We start from the raw sequence: 22,894 nt of genomic DNA on the forward strand, positions 1-22,894 counted from the left end.
CGAAGCCGCTCTTGGATTTCTGGGAACATAAAAATTAAGTTATCGTATCCCGGTTGCCGATACTGGTGAAACAAAAGTCGGCTGGTGCCTGTCGGGGTTTCTGGAGGATCGAGAGGTGGCTGAATTGGACAAAGTGTAACGAAGTGAATTATGGGCTGCCGTAAAGATCTACCGTGTAAGAAAAATCTACGTTACAGTCTGTATGTATGTAAACCTCTCATAACTTTTGAACGGCTTGACCGATTTGATCGTGGTTGGCGCTATTCAAAAGGGTTCAACTAAACTTAGATTTTGAATACAAGTTGGACCGATTCGGACCTGTAGATTTTGAGAAATCTTAAAAAAACTGGGAAAAAAATTTTTCAAATGTGGTTTTTTTTTTTAGTAACTTTCAAACGGCTTGACCGATCAATTCAGAAAACTAATCAGCTTTTACTATCAAAAAACTACTTCGATCGCCACCAAGCTGGTCAAAATAGGTTGATTCGTTCGTGAGTTATTGTTGACGAAAGAAATCGAAAAAAAGTGTTTTTTTCGAATTACCCCGAAATTTCGGGTCTGATAAATTTGTGTTTGAATATACTAAAGAATTTGAAAAATTGCGTCGAATACTGCCAACCGCGTGAAAATCGGTACATTCATTCCAAAGTTATTGCGGTTTGAAAATTCAAAAAATAATGTTTTATTAAACTTCCATCAGACTTTTGAGCTCGGAGAGCTCAAAACTACACGAAAATTATATTATTGAGCTCGAAGAGCACAAAAACGTTATAAGTGCAATTTTGAGCGCTTAATTACGAAAGTAGCGGGAAGTTGCAGGGATGGCCTTGAGGGTCAACCGTTTTCCTAATTTTAACTTCCCGCTAAGAAAATCGAAGATTTACAAAAATCGGGAAGTTATTGTTTTCACCCCGTGTTGCAAAAATCGAGTTTTTATCAGATCTTGACGTTTGAAGGTCATAGGAAGCTTCCCCGACTGCTCCCGCGAGGTTATCACTGTGTCTGTATGTGTGTGTGTGTGTTTTTTTTTTTTTTTTTTTTAGGGGGGGGGGAACCTTTTTACGGATTCTAGGCATAGCTGTTTGGCCTGGATATGTGGCGACTCGACGCAGCGTCATACTAAAACTCGACACTAACGCCCCTACCCACTAAACCCTAAACCCCTTTTCCTTCTTTCCTCTAATCCCTCATGGAAACCGCCGTCAGGCATTACTTCGTGAAGGGAGGATCTAGCTACTGCTCTTCCTTCTGGTGGCTAAGGTGTTAACTACCTTCCTTCTATCTTCTGCTATTTGCTCTTTTTCTTTCAGTGGAACGCAAGTCTTTAAGGACTTCTGTTGCAAACGTGTTGGTAGCGTTCCAGGCAGCTTCTGATGACAACATTGCTTCTACTAGTGAATCTGGTTGTATTCTCTGGTTCAAGATCCTCTCCAGTTCTTCACGCTGTGGATCGAAACGAGGACATACAAAGAAGACGTGCTCCGCGTCTTCAGCAGCTCCTGGGCAGGACGGGCACTCCGAAGAGTCATCGTGCTTAAAGCGGTGTAGATACTCTCGAAAACACCCATGTCCCGACAACATCTGCGTAAGATAGTAATTGACCTCACCGTGATTCCGGTTAAGCCAAATGTCGATCCGAGGTATGAGACGGTGCGTCCACCTACCCTTCTCTGCAGCATCCCATTGTAGTTGCCATCGGCCTATGCTCTTCTGCCGTTCTTCAATTCTAAGTTCTTCAGGGCTCAGTGCAGTTGACCTTTTTCGTTGGTAAAGGGTCCGCCTTTCCTCTGCTAGAACTCTAAGAGGTAGGGTTCCAGCAATGACGCACACTGCTTCTTCTGATATAGTGCGAAAGGCACTAGCTACTCGTAGGGCACTCAGTCGATATACTGGTCCAGCCTTTCTCCATGATTCTTGCGTCTTTAATGCGTCGGCCCAAATGGATATTCCGTAAGTGAGCACCGATATGACTACTGATGACAATAATAGCCTCCTGCTCTGTTTTGGGCCTCCGACGTTCGGCATCAGTCGTGCGAGACTAGCCCTCACTACTGACGCTTTGGCACTGATATGTTCCACTTGCTGCTTGAAGTTGAGTCGGGCATCAAGCATCACTCCCAAATATCGGATATAAGGTTGTGATGTGATTTCTTGTTCGCCGACTTTCAGCTTAATGATCTCTACCACTTTTCTGCTGGTAATAAGCACTGCCTCAGTCTTGTGTTGCGCCAGTTGCAGGTTCACTGCGTCCATCCACCGGTCAACGCGCTCAAAAGTGAGATCGAACATATGGTTTATCTCGTCAAGGTGTTTGGCAACAATCACTATGGCTACGTCATCTGCATATGCTACGAGTTTGACGTTTCTTGGCAGAGTTAGTCTTAATAGACCGTCATACATAAGATTCCACATGAGCGGGCCTAGGACTGAAACTTGTGGTACACCTCCAGTAATATCATACTCCCTCGGACCGTTCTTCGTGTCATACTTCAAGACCCTATTTTCAAAGTAGCTTGTTACGATCTTAAGAAGGTATTCTGGTACATTCTTCTCTTAGAGGGCCTGCATGATGCATTCCCAATTGGCGGAGTTGAATGCGTTTCTGATGTCTAGGGTTGCCACCAGGCAATACTCTTTCGTTCCACCCTTCCATCTGGTTCCTGCGATTGCTTCCTTGGCCGTATCAACAACCAGTTTGATTGCGTCCAGGGTTGATCGTCCTTTCCGGAATCCATACTGATTGTCTGCCAGGAGTGGGTCGACTACTGCTTCAATTCTCTGGTGAATTATGCGTTCAAATATCTTACCCGCTGTATCTAGCATGCAAAGTGGGCGGTAAGATGACGGTTCATCCGGTGGTTTCTTCCCTTTAGGTAACAGTACCAATCGTTGCTGTTTCCACTTATGCGGGAAAGTCCCCTCCTTAAGGCATGAATTATAAACGTCTAGGAATAATGTTGGAGCTGCCTTTATGATGGTTTTCAAGGCTATATTAGGGATTCCGTCCAATCCCGGCGCTTTATTATTCCCTACACGGTTACAGGCCTCCAGCAGTTCTTCTTCAGTGACAGGTGGAGTGTCATCCAGTTCGCCTGGCGCGAACTGGTAATCGAAGTTGCGTTGCTGTGGGAATAGTGCAGTGACGATTTTCTGGAGAAGTTGAGGACACGTAGGTGATGGCATTTGTTGTTTTTTTAGGTGGGTCATAACCACCTTATAAGGCCTACCCCACACGTCTTTATCCACCTCGTTGATGAGCTCTTTCCAGCATTGTCTCTTACTATCCTTGATAGCTTTGTTCAATGATCGACGGGCTTTTTTGTATTCTGCGACCAGCTCCGCAGAGTTAGGTCGTCGATAGCCACGCTGGGATATTCTTCTTTTCTTTAGACACTCTTTCCGAAGAACACTGATGTGGTCGTTCCACCAGTGCACTGCCGGGCGTTGGCTTATGCTGTGTTTCCGGACCATACTGGCGTCACAGGCCTGGACAACTCTTTTCATCAGGTCCTTGGTCATCTCTTCTGCGGATCCAGTAGTAATCGGTTCACTATTAAGGGCTATTACCAATGTGCTTGTGTCAAAAGGCTTCACTTTCCATCCAATGGTATTGAATGACTTGATTGGTCTTCTTGTATTCCGGTCATGTGATATTTCCCAGAGAATTGCCTTGTGGTCACTGGCTGTGTAGATATCCATCACCTTCCAGTCGTATTTCCCACTGATGAGGCTGCTGCTGACGAAAGTGAGATCTACGATAGAGCTTGCTTCTCCTTTAGTATAGGTTGGCGTATCACCACTGTTGAGCTGGACTACATCTAGTGTAGAGAAAGCTTCTAGGAGTGCTTTTCCTCGCGCATTTGTCTGCTTGCTGCCCCAGTCTACTGCCCAGGAGTTAAAGTCACCGGCAATCGCGACCGGATAGTGCTGCTTGGCGTCCTCGGTCAGTTTGTCCAAGAATTCAGTGAATTCAACAATGGATAGGCTAGGTGGTGCATAACAGCTGTAGAAACGGATGCCGTTTACTGTTGCTGCTACAAAGCCGGCATTATCATTGTTAACTACACTCTGGAAGGGATGCTTACCACAAGACCAGATGACAGCCTTGGTGGTGCTGTCAGATTCCCAAGGCTGGGTATTCAGGTATCTGTATGGCTCTGCTATCATTACTAAGTCTAACTCTAGTTCTCTTGCTGTTTGCATAAGCAGATCATGTGCAGCTTCGCAATGGTTTAGGTTTAGTTGCAATATCTTCATGTCTGTTTGTTTGTTATCTTCTGGAGTGCCTCTTTAAATACTGGGCACCTGGATGCGCCGGCATGATGAGCCGAGTTCTCCGCACTTTGATCCGCGCATAATACACATTTCGCTGGGTTTTTGCATTCAGCAATCTTGTGTCCCTCTTGTCCGCACCTAATACATAGCTTAGACCGATCCACATTGCTCTTGCACTGGGATCCAAGATGTCCAAAGTGCCAGCACTTGAAACATTGGATTGGTCTCCTCGTAGCTCGGATTCGGCAGTTGGCCCAGCCGATCCGGACTTTACCGCTTCCTGTCAATATCTTCCGCGCTGCAGCTGCTGGTAGTGTCACAACAGCTGTCTGAGTACCTCTGTAGGCCTTATGAATCTTAATTGTCCCTAGTGGTATCTCGCAGGTTTCTCCGATTTCCGTTTGCAAGGCAGCCTGAATATCCTTCTTGGTTGTGGTACCGTCAAGATCTCGGATTTCGACGTCTTCCTGTGGCCCTTTGCAGATTACCTTTGCGTCTTCTTGGAGGATGTCCGCGATGGTCTTCTGTAAGGCTTGGCCTCGGTCAGCGCTCTTCCTCGAAAGCGTAATCAGCAAGCTCCCGGTCCTAGTTCTTTGGATCTTATCCACTGTAGTACGGACCTGTTCGTCAGGGACGTCCTGCTTTATTCGCTTCAGAATTTCAGCATACTTTGCCATCTCTGCGGGGCGGATGATCAGTGCGTCCGGCCTGATCCGTTTGCGCGGTTCTTTCCGATCAGGCTCTGGCCTGGACTTCTTCGGCGGTTGCTTCTGGAGCTTTTCTACTGCTTGCTCTCTCTTGGAATTCCTTGACTGGACTTTTTGCCATTCATTCACCTCCTTTTTTCCGCCGTTCTGTGTAACTGCGTTTTTCGGGGGACTTGGTTTAAGGTCCTTCTTCTTCTTTGTACGGCTGGTCATTGAGTCTGGGGAATTTCGTTCTTTCCTTTTCCCGGGCCTGATATCAGTTCCAGTTTCCTCTCCGTCTTCAACAACTGACTCGACGTCACCCTCGCCACCTGTGTCCATCTCCTCGACAAACGTGTCGGCTTTTGCTGGTGAAACCGCTGTCACACTCGTCTTCATCACGATATTACCGTGTTGTTGTTGGATCTCCTGCCATTCTTGGTCCAGTTTTTTGAACCTTCTCAGGGCACTGCAGATGTTCGTCGACTTCGACTTGATCTCCTTGTGGACATTTTGCTTGGTTTGGAGAAAGTCCTGCAGTCCACTGACTAGCTTCTCCAGATGTGCCAGCGCATCTGTCCTCTTCATCTTTGCACTAAGTAGCAGTGCGTCTTGCTGGGCATGAGGCCCGTTTTCACTCTTGTTTGTTTCCTGTGCATTACTCATACTTTTTAATTTACCAGCGCATCGTACGGAGTGGAGCGGGTTGCCATAACTAGGAACGGGTGTACCCTCGGAGATAGTACTCCTACTCCAGTTCCCTGAGGCCTAGCCGACACTTAGCCAGTCCCGGAATACACGGACGAACTAGACTCGCTCGGAGCGGTGAAGATTCCGATCTCTAACACTCACTGCGTACTTCCTGATCAAGGCCCGAAGTGGCTGGCTCCTGATCCACTGCTGCAACTTACACCTCGGTAGAGCAAGCTCACATCAGCCGTGGCCTGCATCGTCGGAAACTACGATACAGGTTCCGGTCACTCCCAGTGGGTCACAGCAGAGAACGATTGTCTTGTTAGGTCAGTTAGTGTGACCAACCCATTAAAGGGGAGTTTTGTCCACGGGAGCGTATTTTGTTTGGTTATTTTGCTTGGCTCCTACCCGCTGTACCTCATCAACTAAGAGATTAAGTGTCATTCAAGGACAGCGAGCGTTCTCCCATCCGCTCGGGGAGACGCGCCCGGTAGCAGTATCTCTTCTGCCCCGAGTATGTGTGTGTGTGTGTGTGTGTTCGTGTGTGTGTGAGTGTGTGTGTGTGTGTGTGTGTGTGTGTGTGTGTGTGTGTGTGTGTGTGTGTGTGTGTGTGTGTGTGTGTGTGTGTGTGTGTGTGTGTGAGTGTGTGAAAGTATGTGAACCGCTTATAACTTTTGAACAGCTCATCCGATTTTATCGCGGTTGATACCATTTGAAAGGGCTTGACCAAACTTAGATTTTAAGTATAATTTGAACCGATTTGTATCAGTAGATTTTTAGAAATCTTAAAAAAACTAAGAAAAAAAATTTTTTTAAATGTTTTTTCTGAATAACTTTTAAACGGCTTCACCCATCGATTTCAAAAACTAATCAGCTCTAGACAATAAAAAACCACGTCAATCGCCACCAAGCTGGTCGAAATCGGTTAATTCGTTCGAGAGATATCGTGAACGAAAGAATAGCAAAAACAGTGTTTTTTCAAAATGACTCCAAAATTTTTGGTTCGATTAATAAAAACCTGACAATTTTATATGAGGCTGATATAACTGCGTCGAAAACCGCCAACCGCGTGAAATTCGGTTGATCCATTCAAAAGTTATTGCGGATTGAAAATTCCAAATGTCGTGTTCTATGAAACTTCTATCAGACTTTTGAGCTTGAAAAGCTCAAATGCATAGAAATATCATCTCTTTGAGCTCAGAAGCTGAAAATATCACATAAATTATATTTTGAGCTAAAAAATCTCAAAAACTTTATAAGTACAATTTTAAGCGCCCAGGTATGTAATTAGCGGAAAGTTGCAGGGATGGCCTTTAGGGTGAACCGTTTAACTATATTTTTTTTCTTTGATTCAAGACCTAGTTTGAAGTCTTAAGAAAAGCACATATTTTTTCTTTCACTTCAAATAATCCTGCTAGGAGTTCTGCTGTCCAAGTGGATGCATCTTTTTTCTGAGGGCTCGCCAGAAATGACGTCATAATGGCAGAGTTTCGAATATTTTAAACTTCTCGCTAAGAAAATCGAAGATTTTTAGAAATCGGGAAGTTATTGTTCTTACCCCGTTTTGCAAAAATCGAGTTTTCACCAGATCTCGACGTTTTAAGGTCACAGGAAGCTTCCCTCACTACCCCCTCGATTTTGTCACTATTTCTGTACGTGTGTGTGTGTGTGTGTGTGTGTGTGTGTGTGTGTGTGGGTGGGTGGGTGTGAGTATGTGAACCGCTTATAACTTTGAACGACTCAACCGATCGGAGCCTACCAAACGGCGTTCTAAAGAGTTCCCTCAAATTTAGATTTTCCGCAAATTTGAACCGTTTCGGATTGATAGATTTTGAGAAATTTTGAAAAATCTTAAAAAAACAAGAAAAATTTTTTTTTGAAGGTTACATCAGTTTTAGGTACAATCAGAACTTTTCAGTGATGTAAAAAGATGACTTTGTAACAGGTTGATACCGCTTCATTGGCCCCTTAATTAAATTTAAATAAAGTAATAAACAACAAAATTGAAATCTAAATTAATGAACAAAAGAGCACCACCGGTTCCAGAGCCGAGAGCTTATCTTACAGGGTAGAGAGAGTGGAGGAAGGTGCTGTGAAATAAGTAAATTTTTAATTAACAATATGGCCAAAATTTATTAATGACAAAATTAACAAAGTGATCACGCACACACTCACACTATAATTACTTAACAATATTTTTCGTTCTTACTAACTTTTTACAGTTAGAGTTACTCTGCACAGAGACTGTCGTATGCAGAGATCGTCTGGCCTGACGAGCGGCTAACCCAAAACTTAAAACAATACCAACGAAAACCACCTTGCACAGAGACTGTCGTATGCGAAGGATCCCCGTTAACAACTCACGACTTTACACCTTAACTAAATAATCAACTAAAACCCTCGCACAGAGACTGTCGTATACGAGGGAACGCTGATATTACGCTCACACACTCATACCCCTTAACTAATTAGCCAACGAAACACCTCGCACAGAGACTGTCGTATGCGAGGGGACGCTGTTAACACACACACTCACATAACCCACCCGTCTACACACACACACACACACACACACACTGAATTTACTTTGCTTTCTTGTTTAAAAATTATTAACAAAATTTAATTCAGAAAAATATAACATTAAATTAAATTTTCAACTTAAATATTTCAGTCATTAGCTAGCAATTAAATTTACAAACGTTTTCGAGACTAAAAATTAATTCCTAAATGTCCGAACAAAAATCCGACGCATCAATTTATTCCAAATCAACTCTTAATTCAATATTAAATATTAAAATTGATTCTCATAAATTCCAACATATAATTTGAACTAAATATTCTTGGATTTCATATTCACGCCGATATATACTTTTATAAATAATTTTTTTAATAAAATAATAAATTTAACTATCAAAATAAATTTAGGAACTTAAATTCAATATATATAATTTAACCGCGTAGAAATTCCAGTTAAATAATAATTAGTTATTAATTTTCTCAATATAAAAAATTAATTGCCAAAAGTATATCTACGGGTAAATCAGTCTTAAATGCGCCAAATCTCAATAAATAATACAATGTTAATAAATAATAATCTTGTAACAAATAATATTGATAAATAATAATTCAATTGTTTGTAGTAAATTATCGAGTAAAATATTCGACAAGAATTTGCACGCTCAAAATGGACGCCAATATTCGTTAGTGCGTAGTAAATTCTGACCTTGGGTACGAGTTAACTACGTTGTACAATTTAACCGACGCTTGACTAGTCCGTGAGAAGACAACTGGAATTTTCTAGAAGAATTTATTATTCGGTTTTTATTTATTAAATTGTTAAAGAAAATATGTACAACTAAAACCGATTTTCAGATGTTCAAAAATTGATGATGAATAATAAAGTAAATTATTGTTTTATCAAATAAACTCTCACGAAAATTACATCACAAGGTCTCTTAGTGATCCTCGGGTAAAGGATCCCCTTGAGGGCCACTCAACACCAAATAACGAAGATAAATCAAAGAAGTAAATTAATTATTGAATTATTATTAATTAAATTAATGAACAATTAATCAGAGGAGAAGTAAACCGAGTATAAACCCCGCGGTCCACTCCTAGCCTACAGAGTAATTATTGATACCTTGTTGAATAACACGACGATCTAACTCACTACTTGAGATTGAAGTCCTAGATATTGTTGGCTTCTGTCGATAGGTAACTACTCCGGGGATCGGTCCCTCTTGATTTCTGTGGCACTCCGTCTGGCGGTTATACTACTTCTCCCTGTCACAATGCATGGCTCAGCTATAATAACCCCCAAACTACCCCCCCCCCTACTCTCTCTTTAGGCCCGAAGATCGAGACGTGCCAGTGCTGCGTCGTACTATTATCGATATCTGGTGACATATCGACTCAGGGTAATTTTAGCCTGTTACAACTTCAAACTTATGTCAATATTACGTACAACTGTGACATTTAACTGATGTAAAATAGGAACTTGAAACTCACATCAATATTACGTAGAATCGTGACTTACCAGTGACGTAAATGTATGCCTTGAAAGTTACATCAGTATAAAAGTGTTTTTTTGGAATTACTCCAAAATTCCTTCGTTAATCAATTCAATCTTAAAAGTTCTTTATGAGGCTTGAAAACTGCCTCTAATGCCGTTAAGCGCGTGAAAATCGGTTCAGTCATTCATAAGTTATTGCGGTTTGAAAATTCAAAAAATAGTGTTTTATTAAACGTTTATCAGACTTTTGAACTTAAAGAGCTCAAAATAACACAAAAATTATATTTTTGAACTCAAAAACAACATAAGTAAAATGTTGAGCGCTTAGGTATGGAATTAGCGGGAAGTTGCAAGGATGGCCTTTAGGGTCAACTGTTTTCCTAATTTGTTTTTTATTTCATTTATTGCACAGCAATTCTTCAAAAGCGTCATATTTATTGGATTAAACAAAAAAAAAATCGTTGGTCAACATCTATTAGAAATCAAATTCATGTTTGACAGAAAATTTGATCTTTATTTTTCCACTGAAAAGAACAGTTTTAGTGTAATACACAAAATTCAATCAAATTTTTAAAGATTGAATTTTGATCATGAATAACTTTTGAACGTGTGGACTAATCAAAAAATGTTATCAGATCTTTTTTATAGAACGTTAAATTTTCTACAAAGACTATAAAACTGATTTATTAATCAATTCGTCGTTTAAGTGGTATAAAAATCATAAGAAGCAAAAATAATTTTTCCCATGTTATTCTTATGGCAATTAAAAAAATGCGATGAAGACTATTTTAATATCGATAATAAGAGCTCAAATTTTAACTGGTGTCTTTTTACACCAAAATAAAAATTCTGAGCCTGTTTGAAAGAAAAAAAAAATTATTTCCATTTTCTGAATTACCCTAGTGTATACTGTGGGTCAATCAAGATTCTTGAGGATAATGGTCACAGACTTCAGCTAGCAATCGCTCTGATGATAGATTCTCGCTTTGTGGATGAGATATATGGCATATATGAAACTCTAGAGAAAGCAATTGACGTAGCTCCACAAACAAAAAGTCTATGCCAAGCTGAATGCTTCCCAGTGAACACATGACATTCATCTGATGTCGGTCGAATGTCATAAGAATGTCACAAGATTTTGACAAGTTTGACGTAAAATTGACCTTCCCTATGATCTTATTATGATGTCAAAACATGTGATGTTATTTTTACATCATTCTGATATAAAATCCCGCTTCGCTCAACGAAAATGCCGCTTTTCGCCTCCTTCGAGGAGAAATAGTAAATTACACACCTAGGGAAGTAAAGTAAGAAATGTCTCAGATCACATGTAATTGTTATCCCAGGCGAAGCCGACGTCAATAAACATGTGATCTGAGGCTTTCTTATTTACTGCCCATGGTGTGTAATATACTATAATATAAAATTTTTAAAAATTTAGTGCTCATATTACCTTACAATATAATAAATTAAATAATAAATGACTCTGGTCTTTTGTTTATAGAGGATCGAATAGCTCTGGAAGTAAGTCCCCTGGTGCTGGAAGTTACAATCCAGAAGCTGGATCGGTAATAAACAGTGGAATTAATGATGCAAAATCGCCAACAATAGGACAACAAGCTAAGCAATCCCAGAACACAAAAGATACTTCAGTAAGATTTTTACTTTTAGTGGAAAAAAATATAAACCTAAGATTAGTTTTTGATTACATTAGTTATAGAAAATTATAATGTGCAAAAACAATTTTTGCATATTATAATTGGCCAAAAATTAACCAGAAAGTTATGATCAACTTCTCTGCTAGACTTTATATATAATAACTTCATAGTAAATTATTTGTATCTTACCACTCACATTGATTATAAAATACTCGTTAAATAATTCGATTTAGATGAAAGATTTAAATTATAATATATATCATGAAATGAAACTTATTTTATTACCCTAGCGGTTTTGGTGCCACCGATAAAACTCTGTAGAAACTCGTCCAAAACTCAGCGTAACGCCGAAGTATAGCCGGCGTATATGGGGAGTAAACTCGGAGTATTGTGTGCAGTTGTGACACATAAAGACGATAGTGGTTAACCCTTCGTACCGGTTGTCTTTCGTATAACAGTCATTACTGTTGTGATGAAAGAAAATCTCACGCTATTGCGCAAGCGCCAAGAGCGAAATTTAAAATTTGCGCAAGCGCGAAGAGCGAAATTTTAAACTTTATGAACTAATTTGAAGTTATACAATTCTATTATATTGACTTGAGTATTTTATTTTTCTTAATAAAAATGATCATTTTGGGTAAAAAAATAACAATCACAAAATTTTTTTATCATGCAATTAATTTATTGTATTCACACAAATTGAAAGAAACATATTTTCAACAGATTAACGATGATCATTCTGAAAACATTCAACATAAATTAGTTTTTTAAAATAAATAATAATAATTAACGTTTCATAGTTTAAAATTACGCTAAATGTTATCAACAATCAGTAAATAACCTTTAGTCACAAGAAAATCACAATGTTTTGACTATTGTAACATTTTAATTAAGCACTAAGAAATATATTTTCATAATTACGTATAGTTCTTTAGCTTAAATAAGAAAGTTAGTCATCTTTAAAAAAAAATTCCAATGACATAAGCAAACAAATAATTTGCTAAAGAAAATTGCGTTTCATAAATAGAAATTAAGTTGACATAGAAGGCTCTCGCCATATAAGCCTGGGTAAAATGCCACCATTGCAATCGAGCTAATTTTTTTTTCTGAAATACCTTATACTGTGGACAACGTCGCAGCCCAGTTTCAACTCTGAAATATCACGCGTTTTTGAGTAAAAAAAAAAAAGTTTTTTTTTTTAAATCTATTTTTCTTCGAATCTACTTAACAATATTAAAAACAGTGCTTATGGGTTTTAAGATATCACTAATTAGTATTCCTAGAAAAATTCGCTCGATAAACGGGTAAGTTGGTCATGGGTAAAAATGCGATTATATTTAAAAAAAAATTTTTTTATGCCAAAAACGTATGGTACACCTTAGTTTTTTTTTTTGCACGTATTACTCTAACATTGACCTACAATATATATTTTTTTAAGATTTTTCAAAAGATTAGACGATAGTTAAAAAAAATAAAATATTCTTAAATTTTTTTTTTGCCTCAAATTGCCGCGAAAGTTGGATTTTCGAGCAACACATAGAGGGCGCAAAGAATACTATTTCTGGCAATGTATAGTTTAGTTAACTAGAAATTTAAATAGCGCGCTACGCGCGCGCCTTAATTTCGACCAATAAGGAATCAGGTCTCATTTTTTTGCTTGAGTTTCGACTATTGACTAACTTCACACACTTATATATTTTTACTGTAGGGATTTACCTCGCACAAGTATCGAAAAGTAACTTCTCTCTCTCTCTATCTGTCTCTACATTTCTGCACGACTACGCTAAAATACGATATATATTAAGTACTTAGCAATATTCTTTGGTAATTACGCATCATTTTTTGGAAAAAGTGACCAGATTTATATAATATTGGATTTTTACCTAAAATCTAAATTACAAGTCATCCTATGAAATCAGATTCGAATCACAATCAGTACAATATCTCACTGTATGTTCATTGCACATGATGATTGGTGCAATATGAGCAACTTTGAGTTGTGTAACTATTAGCTCTGCGTGGACAATAACAGCACAAACGACGGCTGGACACATGCGTTTATTTTTCTGGCTTAATATTACCAATTCTTAAAATAATAGATCGTAATTCTAACTTTAAATTAGGCAACTGACTACGAAGGACCAACTGTGGTTGCACTAGTTGAAAAAACAGTTGACGTAAAAAGTCTCTTCGAACAATTTTCTTCCCCACATTTTCTTCATAAATAATTCTTGAGTTTATACCAGCAATATTCAAGACTGCGTAAAATACAACCATTGGCAATTGACGCGTGTCACGAGCAACGTTGTAATCTCCTTGAAGCTGATCAACAACATCCACGCCAGCTTTTGTCTTATTATAAAAGGTGATAATCTCTGGCATCATTTTTTCTCCAGTACTATTGTCAGTGCTCGCGGAATTATGCATAGTGGAATACATCAAAACATTTTTTGATTTTTTGGGTATGTATGAAACTAACACGCTATTGTCGGTCACATGTGATATTTCTTCCTGTATTAAGTATCGGAGCAATTAGTCTTTTGACAATATCAATCGCTGAGTTAAATTTTACATGTGGACCTGATGGCTGTTTACCACAGTAAATTTCCATGTTGTACGTGTAGAATCCTTTAGAGTCAGCCATAGAATAAATTTTTATTCCATATCGTACAGGCTTATTCGCAATACAGGGTGTCCCAGAAGTAACGAATTAAAAATAATGTCTCTTTATTTGTTAGAGAAAGAGCGCCAGTGTCCAGTAAAGTACGTGCCAAACAAGGACACAACTAACTGTGTGACTAACTAGCGTCTATAGCTAACGTAGTCACACATATTTACTTACACATTCACACGTGCAAGCGTCTTCGTTTTGAACGCACTTGACTGGACACTAGTGCTCTCTCTCTAACGCATAAAAGGACGTTATTTTAATTAATAATTAATTATCTATGCGTCTGATTGAAAAATACCTAAGGACTTTTCGTCTCAGAATTATTTTGTTTATCAGATGCTACAATGGCGTCCGTTAGTTCTGGGACACCCTGTATATTGACGAAATTTACATCTACCACGGAAAGCTTGAAGCATCTCATCAATGGTCAAGTATTCACCTGGAGTATAATTCTGCTGGCAACGCTCAATGAAACTATCTGAAAATTCTTAAATTGGTGCTAAATTGTCCACTTTTTTGCGTTCCTCGTGGTCATTGATATTATCAAACTTTAATGCCGATAACAAGGTGCAGAATCGAGACCTAGACATTACAGCACGATAACAATCAGGAGCCGTCCCGTCAGTTGCCTAAAGCTCTTTCAAACTAACACGAGAATCTTTGTGAACACCTAGCAAGTATAACAATCCAATCATAGCATTAATTTTAACATAAGACGTTGGTTGAATATCAGTTTTCCTTTTCTTCGACGAGCGCAGTTTTTTCAAAAAAATGTTGGTATAAGCAACAATTTGTTCAATAGTTTCAGCCGGCAAAAATAAATTCCAACAATCTTTTGGTGTTTTTGAATTTTTGTTCAGTTCTGTAGGTCCAGGCAAACCGGTGACAATATTTTGTTTTTGAGTTCGAACCTTCGGATTAGGAGGATCACTGAACCACCAAGTACTTTTATCCTTGCCGAGAACATATTTGATATTGACAGCTTTATTTTTTACCGACTTATTGTTATTGTTACCTGTGTAACGGGTACTTTTTGACGTATCTTTACCCCAGGCTCGATTTAAGCTCGCCGGAGTCCAGGATTCTAACGAGGGTAAATCTAAATTAATTAAACTCAAAAATTTAATTATAATTATCAAAAAAAAAAAAGAAACTTTACTATAATAAACAAAACATTAAATTTATACATTTTACAATAACGGCGATTAATTAAACAAAACCCATACATACATGGCGTTTACTAATATCATTACCGACTTCGGTAATATCATACTCCCGTTGTTTACAAAAACGCGTCGCTAATTCCCTTCCGTCGGCCCTCTGGTGCCCGATTCCTGACGGGTGACTAGTGCCACCCCGCAGGCCCTACTTCGCGATTCCCAAGGCGAGAGTGAATAAAATCCTCCTCGCCCCACCTAATCGGATGTGGTTGCCACCTTTTGGCTGAAGGCCTCCAGGTGGAGAGTCGCCTTTTCTCGTAGGAGATAAGTTCACTTACCTGTGGTAGTCCGCACCAGGTAGAGTGGACCCTCTTTTAATTCCTCGGCCAGAAGTCTCTAGACGAGAAATTAACCCCAGAGAGAGGATGCTCAACGGCGGATGATTTTCAGGCTTTATCAACCCGAAAATTATTACTAATAGCGAAAATTATTGGCGAATTATCGCCACCTATCGCTCGCCGTCGAACTTCGGGAAATCCCCAAAAGTTTCTAAGTTTTTATTCAAATTTCCGAAATTAAATATTAAATTCATTCAATCAATTTAACAGATTTCATAAATTCCAATCAAAATACATTTCCATACAAATTCATCCACGACACTTAGAAAATAATCTTCATACAAAATAAATAATTTTCGTAAAATTATTTTCCCATATTAAATAGTCGCTGGGACTTAGAAATTAATTATTAATTGGATATTTCGAATTTATTCGAAATATTTTAATCAATTATTAATTTCAGATAAAGTCAATTTTTGTTCTTTGAACGAACAAAAATTATAACGACGCGGTTTCGCTTATATTAGCTCGGCGATTTTTACTGCGAGCGAACAAGCGACGCCATTTATTGCGGCGATAGCGAACTAACAAATTCCTTTTTTACTTTTCAACGTCGTTTCCAATGATTATGAATAATTAATTGATAACAAATAAAAATAATAATAACCAATAATAATTAATAATTAAGATAATAATTCAATTCATAAACAAAACTAAAACTAAATACATAAATGCCGTAGCACGGGCAGTCGACGCGGTCGCGGTAGCGGTAGCTTGCTTGGTCCGTCGATGAGGCCCGCGGTGCCGTCGCTCGTCACACCCCTCCGCCGCCCGGCTTATAATACCTTCTTCACATCTGTATCTGTATCACTGTCATCATCGAAGTCTGCTGCTGATTGTTCTGAATCAGAATTATGTTCACTGTTACGTCCGGGTGTTAATGGAGTAACCTATCAACAGTTCCTTAAATTTGAGACTAATCACTGAAGATTATATGTCTCGGGAGGCGGGAACCACGCCTGTAAATAATCGTATGTCAGTATTACGCGAATTTTGGACAAATAATGAAGTATTAGATTTTGTTAAGAAAAAGGAGGAATACTGAGGAATTGAACTGTTATTTAAGTGATGGTCAGGCACGAGCGAATAATGATAGACACGGTATAGACGATAAAAAGAGATAGGAAAGAATTATATCTGTCAATAGTAGACTACAACGTAGATGACAATTATCTCCTTACCTGAATGGATTTCTTTGAATATTATTGATCGTGATTATAAATCCCTACTTAATGTATGATAAACGAAAAATTAATTTATAGTTTTAATTATGGTTTTAGAATAAAAGAATGTTATCCACAATGAAATTTAATTAATTCAACTTTCGGCCCGCTGCGCTCAACAAAGTTGCCGCTTCCTGCCTTCGTCGAGCAAAAAAATAGTATACACTCCGCGGGAAGTAAATAAGAAAACCTCAGATCACATGTTTGTTGACCTCGGCTTCGCCTCGGCAATTACATGTGATCTGAGACATTTCTTATTTTCCTGCCCTAGGTGAGAAATGTACTATGGTTACTTATGCTTGACATTAATATTACACTTTACTTCCCTAGGTGTGTAATATACTATACCTGGTAACAACGAAAAATAATTGACTGCTTGATAGTTTGGCTGGTTAGGATATAATTTGGTTTAAAGAAAACTTTTATAAATTGATTAAGGAAATGTAACTCGTTGAGTTCTTTTACTGAACGTAATAGTAGAATAATTAAAACAAATGAAGCTACGGAACGTACGAACGTTGGTGGGTATGATTGAACTAAAACCGATTATTAGTATTCCGAATTAGTAATTTTTACTACTGTCCAAAAAAATTCTGTCAGATTAATAATTTTTACTATTGTTACGCTCAAACAAGTCCTCCTGGGTAAATAATTCTTACTGTCCCCATGTCTGATTAAGCCCTTCCGGTTTACTAATTTTTGACCGCGGCCATATCGGAGCAAGCCCTTCCGGATTACTAATTTTGACTACGGTACGGCCAAACGAGCCCTCCCAATTTAATAATTGTTACTGCCCGATCTGTTGCTCGCGGTTGGGGTTATTATAGTCATACTAGCCCGTACTGACACGTACCATCGATTCTTGAAATGGTGAAATTGCAAGAAAACTGCTAATTAGTTATTATCTTTTTCTTTGAATTGATTGAAGAATAAGAGAACTATATTTTGGCAAAGGTTCACATTATAAGATTAATTACGTTAATAATAATTAATTAGAAACGATAACTAGGGTAGAAATTATTTAATAATTATTATTCATCCCTGGTAGCGAAACTACCCTATCTTTTCCTTTGGATTTGATTGAAAATAGGAAAAATATGTTTTGGTAAATTTTCATATCATAAAAATAATTACGTTAACTGTAATTAATTAAAAACGGTGAATTTCGTTGAGTGCGCATGTGCTGTAGTTCCGTGGAGATCTTAACATTTATGGTCGGTTAGTTGCTAAGCGCTCTGATTGGCTAGTTCGACATTAATCTAGTTTTTTAGTATTTGTGAATAATACCGACGGTACTGTATGAGTATTGCATGACTCCTGACTTAGTTACTTGTCTTATGGTAAAGGAGGGGAGACAATAGCGGCACGTGTCGTGTCTTCACTAATACTAGTATATATCAGGTGCGTATAGTATATATCAGGTGCGTATAGTATATATCAGGTGCGTATAGCTACCAATATTATACGACATGTGTAGTGTATCCACCAACGTATGTTTAACTTTATCAACCGGTGTAATTTTAATATTAATATGGTTTCTCTTTTTCCAGAGAATAGAGATAATGTCTCAAGCCTAACTAAGGGTATTTTAACCCGTTCAAATAATTCCTCTTTCTTTGATTCAGCTTATTTAATTTTTAAGTCACAAAAATTACATATTTATGTACAAAGAACTATGTACGAGTTACACGGGGCCGTAACATCACTGTGTTCTGACTCACCATCAGACATAAAATCCAAATTAGAAAGATTTTCCTCTTCAGTCATTTTTTTTGGAATAACTTTTTACCGGCTCTACTGATTGATTCTACAGATTTTTTTTATCTTCTATTCTCACATTTATTGATATAATTTATATATTAAATTAAAAAAATGAATTTTGTTCCATTGACAGGTGCAAAACTAACAAGGAAAGGTTCTCAGGTGTCCACCTCCGATTTCAATACCGCTGAAATATGTTATTCTACATCAAAATCTAAGAGACACGTATTTTTTTGATCGACGGAAAAACATTTTTAGGGGGTGAAATCCACCCCCAAAGTTAACCCCCTTAGAGGGTCAATTGCTGGTTTCAAATACTTGCAGTCATTTTTGCAAACGACCAAGTGGGTCATAATCTACATGAAAAATGATGAAAAATATATATAAATGGATTTTAGAAAATTAATATCAAATAGTTTTTATAATCAATAAAGATGACAAAAGTTTAATAAAAAAAAAAGTACTCATTATTTTTCAACTGGACCAACGGCGATCGAAAGAGCTCTAAAAAATAGAAAATACGTGTTTTTTCATTAATTATGGAAATTTAAAATTCAAGATTTAAATCATCCTTTATTGATAATTACTTTATCACACTTATCAGCAGTAATAATTTTATTTCTTCTTTTCATTATCGATTCTTTTTCATGAAAACAATACACACAACTATAGTTTGCTAAATTACACGTTCTTTTCTCTCGATCTAACATAATATTCATCTCGAAGAATCTAAACAAAGTCATCAGATTATTCAATAATATAAGGTTATAAGAAAACTAATTCATCTTTTCATTCATTAATAATGTATATGAAATGTGTGACTATTTCATTCGTGATATGTACTATATTTATGATATTGATCGAAAAAATTTTCAAGACACAATGACTTTTTACACAAAGAACAACGAATGACCGCTAAATTTTTACATCCTGGAATTTTACAATGGGTATTACAACGATCTCCAAATGCAAAACTTACAGGATTTTCGAATTCGTTTGGTTTTATCTCAACGTAAACACTTTTGAACCAAGAGTACTTGAAAAGATCTCTAGATCGAGGAGATGAAAGTTGATAATAAGTAAGCGATTGTATTTTAATGATTTTATTTCTTAAATGTAAATTCAAATCTTGACCCATCAATAATACACTGTCAGAAAAATGTTTGACAAAGTTTTTCCATATTCTGAATCCGAAAACATCAAGTGGCTGAATATTTCCAGTTGTTCCTTTTGGTATTATCATTATTTCCAAATTCTTATAAGAGGGTTTGACAGCAGTTACAGCTTCTGGACAGTGTCCAGTCCACAAATCCAATAATAACAAATTTTTTGAACCAACATTCGGAAAAAAACATGTTTCGGCCAAGTTTTGAAGTGGTCTAAAAATAAACATGAAAATGAAAGCAGCGTTTTGAAAATTTATTAAAAAAAAATTAGGAAAACGGTTGACCCTAAAGACCATCCCTGCAACTTCCCGCTAATTCCGTTAATACCTGGGCGCTTAAAATTGCACCTACGAAGTTTTTGAGCTCGTCGAGCTCAAAAATACATGCTGTGTGTTATTTTGAGTTCTCCAAGCTCAAAAAGATACCTCTTTTATGCTTTTGAGCTCTTTAAGCTCAAAAGTCTGATAAAAAGTACATAGAACACTATTTTTTGAATTTTCAAACCACAATAACTTTTGAATGAATGAACCGATTTTTACGCGGCTGGCGGCATTCTACGCAGTTTTTTAAGCCTCATAAAGAATTTCTAAGTTTTAATTGGTCAAACCAGAAATTTCGAAGTAATTCCGAAAAAACCCTTTTTTGGGTTTTCTTTCCTGCACGATATCTCTCGAACGGTTTTTTTCAGATTTTTCGAAATCTATCGGTCCGAATCAGTCCAAATTGTATTTAAAATCCAAGTTTGGCGAAGCCCTTTCGAATAACACCAACTGCGATAAAATCGGTTTAACTGTTCAAAAGTTATAAGAGGTTTACATACTTACACACACACACACACACACACACACACACACACACTCGGGGCAGAAGAGATACTGCTACCGGGCGCGTCTCCCCGAGCGGATGGGAGAACGCTCGCTGTCCTTGGATGACACTTAATCTCTTAGTTGATGAGGTACAGCGGGTAGGAGCCAAGCAAAATAACCAAACAAAATACACTCCCGTGGACAAAACTCCCCTTTAATGGGTTGGTCGCACTAACTGACCTAACAAGACGATCGTTCTCTGCTGCGACCCACTGGGAGTGACCGAAACCTGTATCATAGTTTCCGACGATGCAGGCCACGGCTGATGTGAGCTTGCTCTACCGAGGTGTAAGTTGCAGCAGTGGATCAGGAGCCAGCCACTTCGGGCCTTGATCAGGAAGTACGCAGTGAGTGTTAGAGATCGGAATCTTCACCGCTCCGAGCGAGTCTAGTCCGTCCGTGTATTCCGGGACTGGCTAAGTGTCGGCTAGGCCTCAGAGAACTGGGGTAGGAGTACTATCTCCGAGGGTACACCCGTTCCTAGTTATGGCAAACCGCTCCACTCCGTACGATGCGCTGGTAAACTAAAAAGTATGAGTAATGCACAGGAAACAAACAAGAGTGAAAACGGGCCTCATGCCCAGCAAGACGCACTGCTACTTAGTGCAAAGATGAAGAGGACAGATGCACTGGCACATCTGGAGAAGCTAGTCAGTGGACTGCAGGACTTTCTCCAAACCAAGCAAAATGTCCACAAGGAGATCAAGTCGAAGTCAACGAACATCTGCAGTGCCCTGAGAAGGTTCAAAAAACTGGACCAAAAATGGCAGGAGATCCAACAACAACACGGTAATATCGTGATGAAGACGAGTGTGACAGCGGTTTCACCAGCAAAAGCCGACACGTTTGTCGAGGAGATGGACACAGGTGGCGAGGGTGACGTCGAGTCAGTTGTCGAAGACGGAGAGGAAACTGGAACTGATATCAGGCCCGGGAAAAGGAAAGAACGAAATTCCCCAGACTCAATGACCAGCCGTACTAAGAAGAAGAAGGACCTTAAACCAAGTCCCCCGAAAAACGCGGTAACACAGAACGGCGGAAAAAAGGAGGTGAATGAATGGCAAAAAGTCCAGTCAAGGAAGGCCAAGAGAGAGCAAGCAGTAGAAAAGCTCCAGAAGCAACCGCCGAAGGAGTCCAGGCCAGAGCCTAATCGGAAAGAACCGCGCAAACGGATCAGGCCGGACGCACTGATCATCCGCCCCGCAGAGACGGCAAAGTATGCTGAAATTCTGAAGCGAATAAAGCAGGACGTCCCTGATGAACAGGTCCGTACTACAGTGGATAAGATCCAAAGAACTAGGACCGGGAGCTTGCTGATTACGCTTTCGAGGAAGAGCGCTGACCGAGGCCAAGCCTTACAGAAGACCATCGCGGACATCCTCCAAGAAGACGCGAAGGTAATTTGCAAAGGGCCACAAGAATACGTCGAAATCCGAGATCTTGACGGTACCACAACCAAGGAGGATATTCAGGCTGCCTTGCAAACGGAAATCGGAGAAACCTGCGAGATACCACTAGGGACAATTAAGATTCATAAGGCCTACAGAGGTACTCAGACAGCTGTTGTGACACTACCAGCAGCTGCAACGCGCAAGATATTGACAGGAAGCGGTAAAGTCCGGATCGGCTGGACCAACTGCCGAATCAGAGCTACGAGGAGACCAATCCAATGTTTCAAGTGCTGGCACTTTGGACATCTTGGATCCCAGTGCAAGAGCAATGTGGATCGGTCTAAGCTATGTATTAGGTGCGGACAAGAGGGACACAAGATTGCTGAATGCAAAAACCCAGCGAAATGTGTATTATGCGCGGATCAAAGTGCGGAGAACTCGGCTCATCATGCCGGCGCAACCAGGTGCCCAGTATTAAAAGAGGCACTCCAGAAGATAACAAACAAACAGACATGAAGATATTGCAGCTAAACCTAAACCATTGCGAAGCTGCACATGATCTGCTTATGTAAACAGCAAGAGAACTAGAGTTAGACTTAGTAATGATAGCAGAGCCATACAGATACCTGAATACCCAGCCTTGGGAATCTGACAGCACCACCAAGGCTGTCATCTGGTCTTGTGGTAAGCATCCCTTCCAGAGTGTAGTTAACAATGATAATGCCGGCTTTGTAGCAGCAACAGTTAACGGCATCCGTTTCTACAGCTGTTATGCACCATCTAGCCTATCCATTGTTGAATTCACTGAATTCTTGGACAAACTGACTGAGGACGCCAAGCAGCATTATCCGGTCGCGATTGCCGGTGACTTCAACTCCTGGGCAGTAGACTGGGGCAGCAAGCAGACAAATGCGCGAGGAAAAGCACTCCTAGA

General features: G+C 39.0%; 1 protein-coding gene across 3 annotated transcripts in view; it reads left to right on the plus strand.

The window, feature by feature from the left end:
• The window catches only part of LOC123266848 (synaptotagmin-7-like), a 286,342-nt gene that overhangs the window by 165,417 nt on the left and 98,031 nt on the right, over window positions 1-22,894 (plus strand). For all 3 annotated transcript variants that reach the window (XM_044731296.1, XM_044731298.1, XM_044731297.1), the window contains one exon: window positions 11,171-11,318. In XM_044731296.1, coding sequence (XP_044587231.1) covers window positions 11,171-11,318 — 148 coding nt within the window. The remainder of the gene's footprint in view (window positions 1-11,170; window positions 11,319-22,894) is intronic.

The sequence above is a fragment of the Cotesia glomerata genome, linkage group LG6 (genome assembly GCF_020080835.1).
Source record: "Cotesia glomerata isolate CgM1 linkage group LG6, MPM_Cglom_v2.3, whole genome shotgun sequence".
NCBI lineage: Eukaryota > Metazoa > Arthropoda > Insecta > Hymenoptera > Braconidae > Cotesia > Cotesia glomerata.